This window comes from Bactrocera dorsalis, chromosome 1, assembly GCF_023373825.1.
Source record: "Bactrocera dorsalis isolate Fly_Bdor chromosome 1, ASM2337382v1, whole genome shotgun sequence".
NCBI lineage: Eukaryota > Metazoa > Arthropoda > Insecta > Diptera > Tephritidae > Bactrocera > Bactrocera dorsalis.
The window spans coordinates 1909588-1922788 of NC_064303.1; the positions used below are offsets into that span (position 1 = coordinate 1909588).

At 30.2% G+C, this 13201-nt stretch overlaps 1 protein-coding gene across 2 annotated transcripts in view; it reads left to right on the forward strand.

Moving 5' to 3' along the window:
- LOC105232452 (neuronal acetylcholine receptor subunit alpha-7) overlaps positions 1–10384 on the forward strand; it is a 208731-nt gene extending 198347 nt beyond the window's left edge. For both annotated transcript variants that reach the window (XM_011214134.4, XM_029552836.2), the window contains exon 14: positions 758–10384. In XM_011214134.4, the coding sequence (XP_011212436.3) occupies positions 758–910 (153 nt within the window). In that variant the 3' untranslated portion in view covers positions 911–10384. The remainder of the gene's footprint in view (positions 1–757) is intronic.
- The last annotated feature ends 2817 nt before the right edge of the window (positions 10385–13201 follow it).

The following is a 13201-nucleotide window of genomic DNA, read 5'->3' on the forward strand; positions in this document are numbered from 1 at the left end:
AATCTGATTACATTTCATTTAGGATTGTTTTATAGAAAAAGATCTTACACTGACAAATCGTCTTAGAATCTTAATAAATGCGTGGTTTGTGTCCGCACTGAGCTGGCAGGGTTTAGGACTTTAATTGAGTTATTTATAGATTTTTTATTTTATTTATGTATTATTTATTGTAATAATTTAATGCTTTCATATAACTTATATGCTTCTTACAAGCATACATATTTTACAGTAATGGAAAAAAATAAATTTTATGATCATTATGTTGTAATTATTTTTATAAATATATAATATAATGAGTTCCGCAAACATATTGAAATTTATAGCCACAAATTGCATGGATTTTATTAATAACTAAGCCACACTTTTTAGATATTTCTATCACTAAGCCAAGTTGACCCTGTATACATAGCTTATAAATAATTCCTGTATATGTATATAAGCCTATTTTACATTATTACTTACTTATTTACCATAACCAAATTATAAGTCCAATAGAAAATAATAATAAATGAAAGAAAATAATTTATGTTTCTTTCTTACACTCTCTCTCTTCTGTTTCTTCGCGCTTGCACTTCAATATTATTAAAATAAAAATATTAAAAAAAATAAAAATTAAAAAAATATATAAAAAATTAATTTAAAATTGAAATAAAAAAAAAATAAATAAAAATTATAACAATAACAACAATTAAAATATACTAAAATAAATACAAAATGTGTATGGAAATTGTATAAAATTTTGTACACAATAAAACAGCTACGCAAAGAAGACGAGGAAAATGACATTGCCAATGATTGGAAATTCGCAGCTATGGTCGTTGACAGACTGTGCCTTATCATATTCACAATGTTCACAATATTAGCCACAATAGCTGTACTACTATCAGCACCACATATTATTGTCTCGTAGCCATATGAGCGAGGTTATTGTTATTGGTTTTATTATAAAATCAATTTGTTAATTATTAAATTAATAACGAAAATTTTTAAGTAAACTTTAAAATTTAAAACCAAAAAAAACGTAAAAATCTAAACACACAAACAAACAAATAAACGGAAAAATATCAACACAACCAAAGACGCACAAATACACGCACGTAACTACCAAAAATAAACAAACAAGAACAACAAACACCGAGTTGTATACAAACGCAATTTGTAACAACAACAACACATTGTCACCAAACGCAGTTACAAATATGGCGAAGCGAAAATCAGTTTCCAGCAAGAAAACCCCAAAAAAGGAAACACAAACACAATTAAACAAGGATTCACCCACACACACATCCACAAAGTACCAAAAAAGAAAAAAACTAATAACACCTAACAAAAAATACAACAACAAAAACGCTCACCTTCAACAATCAATCAATCCAACACACAGACTTGCAAACACAAACAGAGATACACTGGCAAAAAAATCGGAAAATCTAAATAAAAATGTTTAATCTCTGCAACAAGTTTAAACAAACAAAAAAATCGTAAAAACCAACTAAAAAGAAAATAAAACACAAATATCGTAATACATTTAAAACCAATTTATAAAAAATACTTTAGTTAAATTGTTAGTATTTAAACAAAAAAATCTTTTTCTCTTCCTAAACAAAAACTTAGAGCGTAAATAGATTTTTTAATTCCAAACTGAAAACTCAAAAACAAAACTTTAAACTAATTTCATCAACTACCAAACAAAATATATACAAACACTGCTAAATTTATGGTAGAAATAGTTGAAACTGGTGTAGAGAGTTTAGTAAAAAGAATTTGGATAGACAGATAGGGACGAAAGCCCTGAGAAAAGTTGATAAGCAATGATTATTTGGTTACACTTTAGTTGCTTCCCTAGAACACCTTGGCATAGGGAAACTTTTTAATTAAGAAAGTTTTAACGAGAGAGTAGGCTTTCACAAAAAATTTAAACAACTCAAATTATAATTAATTTTATTGTTTTCTTATTTATTTTAAGTAAAAAAGCTTTCACAAAAGCTCAAAAACTCCGTTTATATTTTAAATGCTTCCCTTTTTCACACCTTTTAAGGAAAAAAACTTTGACAAAGTTTTCAAAGAGAGTGTGCTTTGATCAAGAGCTTTCATCAAAAGCTTTCACAAAACACTGAAATAACTCAAATTGTAAATAGTTTAATTATTTTTGCACCTTTTTAAATAAGAAAGCCTTCCCCTAGCTTTCTTCAAAAGCTGAAAAACACCGTGTATATTTTAACTTCTTCCCACTTCACACCTTTTAAATGAAAAAGCTTTCAAAAAGTTTTCAAACAAAGCGGATTTTGATCAAGAAGAATATTTTGATTAAAAGCTTTCATAAAAACATCATACTAGTCAAATTATAATTAATTTGATTATTTTTTCACTTATTTTAAGTAAGAAAGCCTTCTCCATAAATTAAGCTTTGTGAAAGCTTTTGCTTTTACACCTTTTAAAGGAAAAACTTTCAGAAAGTTTTGAAAAATTTACTTCAAAACAAGCCCAAAAACTCAATTTGTTCTTAAATTAGTTATTGTGGACACTTTTTAAGTAAAAAGCTTTCATAAAAGAGTTAGCTTTTATCAAAAACTTTCGGGAAAAGCGCAAAAACTCACTTTATAAATGAATTAATTCTTTTTACTCATACATTAAGTAAGAAGGCTTTCACAAACAAGCGAGCTTTCAAAACGAGCTTTCACACAAAGCTCAAAAGCTGAATTTATACTTAAATTACGTATTTAATCACAAATTTTAAGAAAGCTGTCACAAAGGACTCACTCCTTAAAAGCTTGAACAAAAAGCGCAACAACTCTATATTTGAATTAACTATTTTTTCACACATAGCAATATCCAAAACTTCACTTCAATCATATTTTCCTACAAGAAAAAACATATTAAATTTAGAATTTATATATCTTATATAAAGTCCAAGAATACTCGCAGACTTAAACAACTGAGGTGTTTTAAAGCATGTAATAATCCCTGTACCTATCAAACAATTTTTAACTGACGTCTTAACTTTCAACGTCAAACTGTGAGTGTAAGCAATGTGGATGATTTGAGAGGAGAAAAAAATCATATGTAATTCACTTCGAGCTAAAAAGCAGCTATTTGTATATAGGAAATACATACAATACAAATATACACTGACCATTTATGCGTCAGCATATATCGGCAAGAGTTCACCATAACCAGTAAATAGAATTCATATTAATATTAATTATATAGACATAGATATATAAATCAACTTCACAATAGGAATCATTATGAAATGAATGAAATCTGCGAAATGTCATAAACGGCTTTCAAAACCATTTGCTTGACAACTGGGCTCCAATAGGTAAATTTACAAGCATAATTACATAGAACCACTTAATTAAGCTAAATAGTAGGCGCATAAGGCTCATACACATATTTAAAAGTCAGCAGATTTTATAATAGCAGCGTAAATCGATGTCATAGCAGTTAGATAAAATCAGATGTTCATGTCATTAGTTAGAAGAGATTACAAAATTACATACATTATTTACAAATTCAGTTTAATTTATCATTTACTTTAACATTTCATAAAGGTTTCCATTAAACAAGAGCACAAATAAACGCGTATTGTGTGCAAATTATCGCATGCGTGAAAATGTGTGTATAAAGCTAAAAACTAAACGAAGTAAGCAAAGAGCAGACGCAAGCATTGATATATGCCTAAATAAAAAGCCGTTAAAACTGCCAATTAATTATAATAAACAAAAACCACTAATAACTCTAGCGTGTAGTATAAAAAATGTATCGCATGCGATATTTTGCAAAACAATTACGACATAAAGGAAGATAAACTCCCGCATATAAAATAAAAGACCCACTCCAAACAACTTAAACAAGCGTACAAAACCAATATAAATAACCCAAAAACTGGGAAATTTGCAATGAAAAACAAAATTATAATAAATATGAAAAAAGCGTGAAAAATGTCATGCGCGAAATTTGCGTACAAATAAGTTGAAGTAAGCTAACAACACCTCATAAGGCTCATAAAACATACGACGCGTCACCATGCATATGTGTATGTGTATGTGGTTACGCTGGCGCGTGTGTGTGGACCCGCACGGCGGGATCCCGTAGAGAATTGATACAAGACAGCATGCACTGCAAGAAATGGTTGCGAGCAATAATATCTGCGTGTTGATGACGGCAAAATGTATAAACTATGAAATGCGTTATGATCGAGCGATTTATTGTTTGGCGGCGGTTGGGTGCGGTATAAATATATTGTATATGTATGTTTGTACATACATATATGTATATGTGAATATAAGCAACCAACTTGTAGGCGCAGGTGGGGACACTTAACAATGCATTTGTTTGGTTTAGGGCCACCGATGTGATTGAATTTTCCAAATTAAAAAAAATAGCAAATTTGCTGATTTTTGTGCGTTTTATGGGAATCCAAACAAAGAAATTTATCAAAAATTTAGTTCTTCTTTATTTTATATGGGTATTTAAGAGGTTTTATGATGATGTACGAAGATTTTGTAAAAAATGTTCGAAGAATGTTGGAAATTTTGTATATTGTAAGAATTATTGAAGAATTTTGGTAATGCCATCATCTAAGTACCTTAATTGATCTCTTATATGCGATTTCGGTATTTCATTCATGGAAGTTAGTCTAAAAAAGATGCTAAAAAATGTTTGAAAACTCATACAAACAACATTCATTTAATTTTCCACAAATATATAATATAATCATTTCCATTTCTACATAAAAATCAGCAAATCTTGCTAATAGCTTAGGAACCGAACAAAAAATCGCTCGTTCATCTCAAAGTACAGCAAATAAATTGAAATAAATTTGGAGGCGCTACCATACCTACGTTAAAATTTTTAGTTTTTTTTTTCTATTATATAACAAGTAAAGAAAACCATCAAGTCACTCAAACAAGCATTTAATCACAAGCTACAAAGTTGGCTACAGTAAGCAGTTGGCACCGGTGTGGACCCACTAATGACTGCTTACAAACCACAACTACACAGGCAAAACCACAGACTGAACACTAACGGCATTACGTGCAATGTGTTTGGCTGGCGCTTTTTCGCTTACACTTGCGCTTGCGGAGCTTTTGTCGCAAGCTTCGTTAGCCCATGAAAGCTTTAGAGCAGCAGACACCAAATGCTTGAATCTAAAGCTGTAACACAACTAAACTTTTTTGGCTTTATTTTTTAATAGTTCTTCTTTAGTTTAGTATGGTTATTCTGCTTCTATTTGTAAATCTTGTGCAATAGATACAATCAGAATTTGCTTTGAATATAAAACAATTAGAAAAATAATAACAAAAAAAAAAACAAAAAATGCAAAAGCAAAATGTGCAAAGTCATAGAGTAAATTTTTAACCAGAAAAAGTGTAGTACACTGAAAAAAATAATATTAATTGACATATGAGCTATGCAAGACAAACAAAAATCAGCTTATTACCGTAAAACACAACTGAAGAGGAATAACAAATATTTCACATGTACATCATAAATCACAACTAAAATAAGTAATTTACCAATAAAGAAGCAAACAACTCGCATAGAATATATGTGCAATGGCAAACCACATGCAAATAGTATTTGTGAAGCTACTAAAAACCAAAAGCCTCTCAAAGCAGTAATACACTAAGAACAAAAATATTGCTGACAAATGGAAAATCAATCCTTACACGCATACTTACAGGCATGCATACCCCCGAGCAATGAAGCATTGCAGCAGTAGTTATTTAAAAATATATACGAAAATATAGAAAATATTGCATACACACATACAAACATACATACCGATGTATGTAGGTAATTACAATTTTATACAAATGTTATTTGTAAAGTATTATCACTGAATTCATAAATTTGAGCTCACTGTATATGTAATATCTATGGAAATAAAGCAGTGAACTTCAAGTATAAGCCACTCTCCATAATTTTTATAAAAAATTTATTTTCTAAACATTTACTTTTTTTGAAAAAATATTACCGAATCAATTTTATATTTATATTGCAAAATGCACCTATGCATTTACTATAGCACGCGTACAGTGGAGAGCAAAATTATTCATCAACTATCTACCAAGTATACCAATCTGTAACTCATTATGAAAATTTTGTATTTGAAGGTTGTTTCACACAACTTTTTTTCAGTTTCCACACTTCAAATTCAACTTTGTTTTCAACTTACACTCAATTATTATATTTTTTTTTTCCATTTCCGCTTAGTACTAAAACATGGAAAATTCAAACTCTTAAGAACAGCTCTGCCTGTTAATCTTCCTTTTCATTATCAACTCGAAACACATTCTTAAATTCTAAGAAATCCTAAACCTTTGAGAAAAAATGCGAGCTACGGCATTTCGCCTGTTAATCTTACATGCGAACATTTGAGCTCAACTCTGGATTCATTCTTGGGATCTCAGACCTTACAATAATAAAAATTCAAACTGCCAAACCATTTTCTTGGCCTCTTCGACCTAAAACCAACCAAATTTCTCCTTCACATACTGGAAATATTTCTGTTTCATGCTCAGAACAGCCATTCTCTTATAGACTCCTCTACTTCTTTACTAACGTAGGCACTGCTTACGTGGTTATAGCCGTCTCTTATATTTTACTTATCGTAAATGGAGAGTGAATAGCAAAGTACCTCTCTCGTTAAACAAAGAGCAAATGAAAAACTCTTAAGTAGCCTTACTATAAACTAAATTAACTGCCCACTTTATGTCCAAAGTTTGTTTACGATTTGAAAACCTCATGACTAATCTTTTTGGGAACTGGGTGCAAGAAAATTCACTTTGTCTTTTCTTCAAACCTCTAAAAACACCCTATAGTTTTTTTAAATGTGTGGTTTACAATACTCTCCCACGGAACCACCAGATTAGTTATTACATTTTGAGAGAGACAAGACATTTTATATCTCCTCTATAGCACGGACGGACTGACGCCTATTCTGCTGTAGCTATTTTAATTTAGTCATGATGAAAATGACCGCTTCGCGAACAGCTTTCCTCTTGTCAGAGGACAGACACATAAATGCGGTCAAATTTTCCACCGTTAAACTACCATCTAGTGCAGTTTCTAATTTTTCCCATATGTTTCGAAATCGAGAACAGTGGAAAAACACGTGTTCAGAGTTTTCTATGGACTCCGGACACATCGAACAATACGTTTTGACGTCATTTTGAAATATGTATAGGTAGCCTCTGAAGCACCCATGCCCGCTTAATATTTGGGTCAGGTAAAAATCCAGGTACCCATGTTGTCTAGTTATCCACTTATGGATGTCAGATATAAGGCTTTGGGTCCACCGTTCTTTGGTTGAAGTTTACCACCATTGCTGCCTTATAATTATGCTCTTTGTTCTCTCCTCTCATTTTGTGATTACTTTTATTAGCGCTAATAGCTCATATAATTTCGCGATTTCATCTACCTGTATATCTATGGGCGGTATACAAGCTAGTACTTCAGTTCGAAAGTGCTGCTTGAAGTAATCCCACACTCTCCTGTGAGTGAGAGCTACTACCACAGCTACCACTATAGAGTCGTCCGCGTCGTGCTTTTCACAGTGTCGACAACTTCTATCAGTGTATCGATAGTGGACCTCTGTTTTCTATAACTATATTGTCTTTCGGATAGACCGCTGGCTTCCTGAATTGCAAATTCCAAGCGGAGTCTTTTCTACACACTGCCCATTGTGTCGAACATACGAAGAGGTGGATACTATGAAGGTTCACATGGTGTTTTTTTTGGTTTTGGTATTAAAACCATCCCTTCTTTTACACATGCGTTGTACATTGGGCTTTGAAATTATGGCTACCTTTAGAGCGCTGTTTGGTATGCCATCGATTCCAGTCTTCCGCTTTGCTGATTTTGATTTTTTTAGCTATGGCTAGTAATTCTTCTTCTGTAACCAGGGGGGTGATTCAGTAGCTTCGTTTCGTCGCTCAGAGCTAGTGATCGGGTTGTGCGTTGGAAATAATGCCTCGACGACTTTCTCATGAACAGAGCCTTTTGTCTTTGTTTACAGTTGCTTAATTTCTTTGTGCCACAATAACTGTTCACTTCTTACTTTTGAACTAATAACGAGCGTAAGGTTTTCAATATGCTCTTTAGATAGGCCAACTAGTGGAGCATTCAACTTTTCGAAACATTTCAAAAGCTTTTTTCATTAGTATTTAGATTGGTTTCCATTTAGGCATTATTTTGAAGGTTATTTCTTGATTTAACGGGTATTCTTAAATGTACAAGATTGAAGATATATTTTCAAAATATTTTTTTTTATTGTTAAATGTAAATATTTTTTTATATATTTCTTTTTATTTATTATTATTATTTTCTTTTTTTTTTTTGAGCATCATTCACCACCATTTTGGTTAGTCTCTCTTTTACCAATACACACCGTATTTCGTAAGCAAATCAATATTTCTCAAACTGTACAATTTGTTTAGAAAAAACATATGATAAATATCAGCAATTTACAAAGTTTTATATATATGTAGTTATAATTAAAAAAGAAAGTAATAAATTTATATTATCATAAGTAATGGATAAAATTTCAACAAATTATAGGTAAAAAACAAGTATTACATTTTATACGAAAAAGCGATTTGAGGGAATATGTAGTAGTGTATGAATGTATTTTTTCGATTTGATTTTTTATGAATTCCTCAGTTTCAATTCATTTAAGCAAAAACGTGTGAACATAAATTTTGCTTAAAAGGGTATAAAGCCAGAATTCTAAATTTGTATTAAAGAAAATTATTCAAGACAATGGGGACCTCCGCGCGCTGCTCAAAGCGACGAGGTAGCCATGCAAAAGCGAATGAAAAATTTAACACAAAACGTTACAAATGCAAAAGTGGGGTTTAAAAAGAAATACACTTTAAATAAAATAACTTAATAAAAAACTATTAATACAAGTAAAGCACAAACGCTGCCACACAAAAATAATAATGATAATGTTATATTAATGTATGTAAGTACAATACGATGCGATCCGGCGTAAATAGAGTTTGGATAATTTTTTTATTTTTTTAAGTAAACAAACATAATATAAACAATAATTAAATTTAATTTTTCTACGAACGAAAAAAATTTATAAAAACTTGCGGGTAATTGGTATAATTTTAACGGTTAAATGCAATAGCAGTAACTTAGCAAACAGATAACCTGTCAGTGTAATGAGATAAACCAATAGCATTTTTATGGAACTAGCAGTACACGTACATTTGTAACGGTAGTGTGGACGCAATACAGAATAAGTAACACATAAGGTAAATATTATAACTAGCAGAATTTAGCGAAAACAGTTGGCAACCGTGTAGTAGCAAATAGCAAGTACATAAACGAGTGTAGACAGTAACATAATTAGGCGCGCCGGTTCATTGGTTGGAGCCGCGCAACGCGAGCGAGCTTTTGAAACAGATACAAAAATAAAAGAGAAAATAATAATAACAATTTACAGTTACATAGGGCATGAAGCGAGCAGCGTTGAGTACACAGAAAACAATACATTAGTGGCGCACAGCAGCTGACAGTGCATGCGAAAAGTAAGCGAACCAACGCACAGTGAGTGCATGAGATATTGTGCGGCATACAAGCAGGCAGCAAGCAGACAGTTTTTCAGACCCCTTTTTTAAATAAGCAAAAACAAAAATAAAATAAAATACTGAAATTTTTCTCTAAAGCATTAAGTAAGGATAGAAATGATGTATAAATAATAAGCGAACTAGTTGCATTTAACAAATTTTAAATATTTAAATTAGATTCAATTTTTAATAAATTATAACTATTTATTAAAAACAAAAGCAAAAACAAAAAATACGGACAACAATTTAAAGAAAAATACTCCTTTCTCTATTTAAACTCTAAGCTAGACGCATGGCAAACATGGCGAACAATAAGGATTGATTAACTAGAATTTTAATAAATATGCAAATAAGTTGAAATTAATTGAGAATTATGCCTTGCATTGCAAGCGGATTTCAACTATGGAGATTATAGTGAACTAAAAGTGTAAAACTGCGAGATTTTCAAAGTCAGGCGCTGATTTTTTATGTCGTTATTAGTCATTAATTGTAATTTAAACATAATAATAAATAGAAAATAAACGCAATTTAATAAATTAAATTAATTAAGTATACAAAATTAATTGTATGAATGATTGAGTGCAGCAGTAAACTATGAAGCAAAATTAAATTTAATTATTAATAATTAATTAAATTAAATTAATAATTAATGCAAGTAAACAAATATATAGACGTATATAGAATTTCAGTCATTTTGACTTTAATTAGCCGTAATTAAAACTAAAAATTAAATAAATGAAGCAGAAATTATTAAAATAACATAACAGCAGATTGTACATTTTTAAAAAACCCGAAAAAGGCAAATAAATACATAATTAGTTTATTTCAAAATAAACCAAAAATTTAAAACATAATAAACAGCATTTGAAAACAAGAAATAAGCAAATAAAAAATGAAAAAAATATATAATTATTATTATAGTCAACTAAATGAATTGAATTGCAAATTTTTGATGCTGATTTAATGACTAATTTAAATTTAGTAGTTATGAACCAAACAAGACCAGCATAACTGTAATATTTAATAAGAAAATATTACCAGTACAATATTGAACGAAGATTAGCAAAAAAAAAACCAAGGTCTTTGAATTGAATTTTTTGAATTTAAATAGTGTCGGCGATCGCAGCGAAAACATTCAAATTGAGAATAACGAAAATAAAGAATAATAAAAAAATTACAAACTCACCATGCATTTACTTAACAAGGAGATTACATTTAAGCCAAATATATACATAAATACAGTATATACGACAAAACTATGCTTACGCCATGAATGTCAAGAGCAAAATGCTACTTTAAGTTTTTGAATAGTGAAATAGTGCTTCCTTGACTAGATTGCTTATAGCTAGTTAGAAGGCCGGAAAAAGCAAATTTTCTAGAATTTTTTCTGTGAAAACTTTTAAATTTATTTGATTTCCAATTGTCGACTCAAGTTCTTTTTGCTAGTGAAAGGTTTTTTGATATTGTAGTGACTGAAATAGCCATCTTCTGGGATTCTACGTTGGATTGTTCTCTCAGAAATATTGATCTGAGCACTCTGCTGAATAAAGCTGGCTGAAACAGTTGGGTCTTTCTTCACTTCTTTGACTATTTTAGTCTCTTTGCCAGCAGTTCTTGCTTTTTGGCGGTCTGATCTTTGCCCGATCTCTAGTTCACCATTTGTTTTTTTTGTAATATTTGATTACCTTTTTAACTGTGGTCGTGCTCTTGGATTATTTTTAAGCGAGTCCTTGTACATATGGTAATCCAGAAGATCAATTTTCGCAAATCATCGCTTACATGTCCAGCTTCTGACGTTTCACTACATAAAAATATGATTTAAAAATATAATTTTTTTTTTATTAAATTAGTGAAATTTTACCTTTCTCAAGTTTATTTAATAATATTTATAAAAATTATTTACACAAAGAAATGCATACTTTGGCGGTGTGTAAAACTCTTTATCTATAAAAAGTCGTGCAAGTGAGACCAAAACTAACGGTAAATGTCATGCCGTTTTATTTGCTGGCTTACAGTGCCTACTAATAATATATTCCACGTATGAATTGTTGAACTCTTGGAAGAAATATTCAAAAAATAATAAAAAGATGTTAGGTGGGCCTTGGTTTTGTCGGATACTGTAAATTGGATTTTTAGTGTAATGCATAATGCAGAACAGCGGACGAAGCTTTCACCGGAGAGTTTTATGGATTGGAGAGCTTGTAGGATAATTTCAGAAAAAATAGTATTTAATACACGAAGCGAAATAAACGAATACTACAAAGTGACCGCAACAAATTGATGACTAAATTATGACCTTTGGAACTATGATGCTGAACTATGATTCTTGAGGATAGCGAATACTAGCAGCTTTAGTATCGTACGAATGGTAATTGGTGTAACGTCATTTGCAGAAATATGATTTCATGAAAACATATACATACACATACTTATAGTATATTATATTTTTCATACCGTATATAAATTATTATACCTTTATACTGAATACTATATATCAAAAAAAACAATTGTAAAATAATTATAAAGCAACACTTAACTTTATCATTAATTTTTCAATCAGTTAGATATTTTACTTATAATAAGTAAAAATATTAAAAAATCTATTTAATAATAAAAAATCAATTTGAAAACAATGAAAGCAACAACTAAAACTCAGATATCACGTGGTGCAATTTTATATTCAAAGTAGTAGAATTTTCTGCATTCAATTGAAAATAAGATTCTTATATTTATTATAATAGAAATTAGCGAAAATATTGTCAGAAGCAGAAAATTTTACGCCCAAAAATTCTGATGGCTGCTCAGTTTGTCAACGAGCGCGTTTTAACAAAACTAATTGATTGTGATTTTCATACACAGTTACAGCGCTGAATAAATAATGAGAGCTGCTCATAAACACTTTTTATAAACTAAAAATATTATTGAAGTCAGCAGGCACTCCAAAATCTAGCAGGTGGCATGAACACTACCGAGGAAAGGTGAATGATTTATAATGAAATTTAATTTTTGTGTTTAATAATTAATTTCTGGTTTGGAAATTATACAACTGTATATGTATGTATATAAGTATTTAATTGCTTAAATATTTTATTTTGAACACGTTCTAGTCGTAAATTATTTATAGATAAGTGAGATGTCTTTTAATGATTACATCTATTGAAGGTTGCATACAAATTTACAAATATTTTGTTTTCGAAAACTTACAAGTCATCAGGCATTTGCCAGAATGAATTCCCGATTTGTTGTTTCCCTAATTTAAAAGACTTTAACAACACATTTAACCCTTATATATATTTGCATGTTGTCACCTATTTAAAAAAACCAATTTTTTTCATTTAACTAATGCTTAACCCTTGACGATTCCTTGCTTTCAAATGAGTGAACTGGTAAGTGTTTTGCAAAAATATAAAAGATTTCAAAGCAAAATTAGTAAATTATATTCCATCACATTTAATTCTTTATTCTTAATAAATTCAACCATTGTAATTAACAGTAAAGTTTTCATATTCAATAAAATATCTTATTCCATATGCTTTTATAGGCCGAGGCTTTTCTAATATTCACCATCATTCCAAAACTTCATGAAAAGCAGCAAACCAGCAGCAATTTTGCGA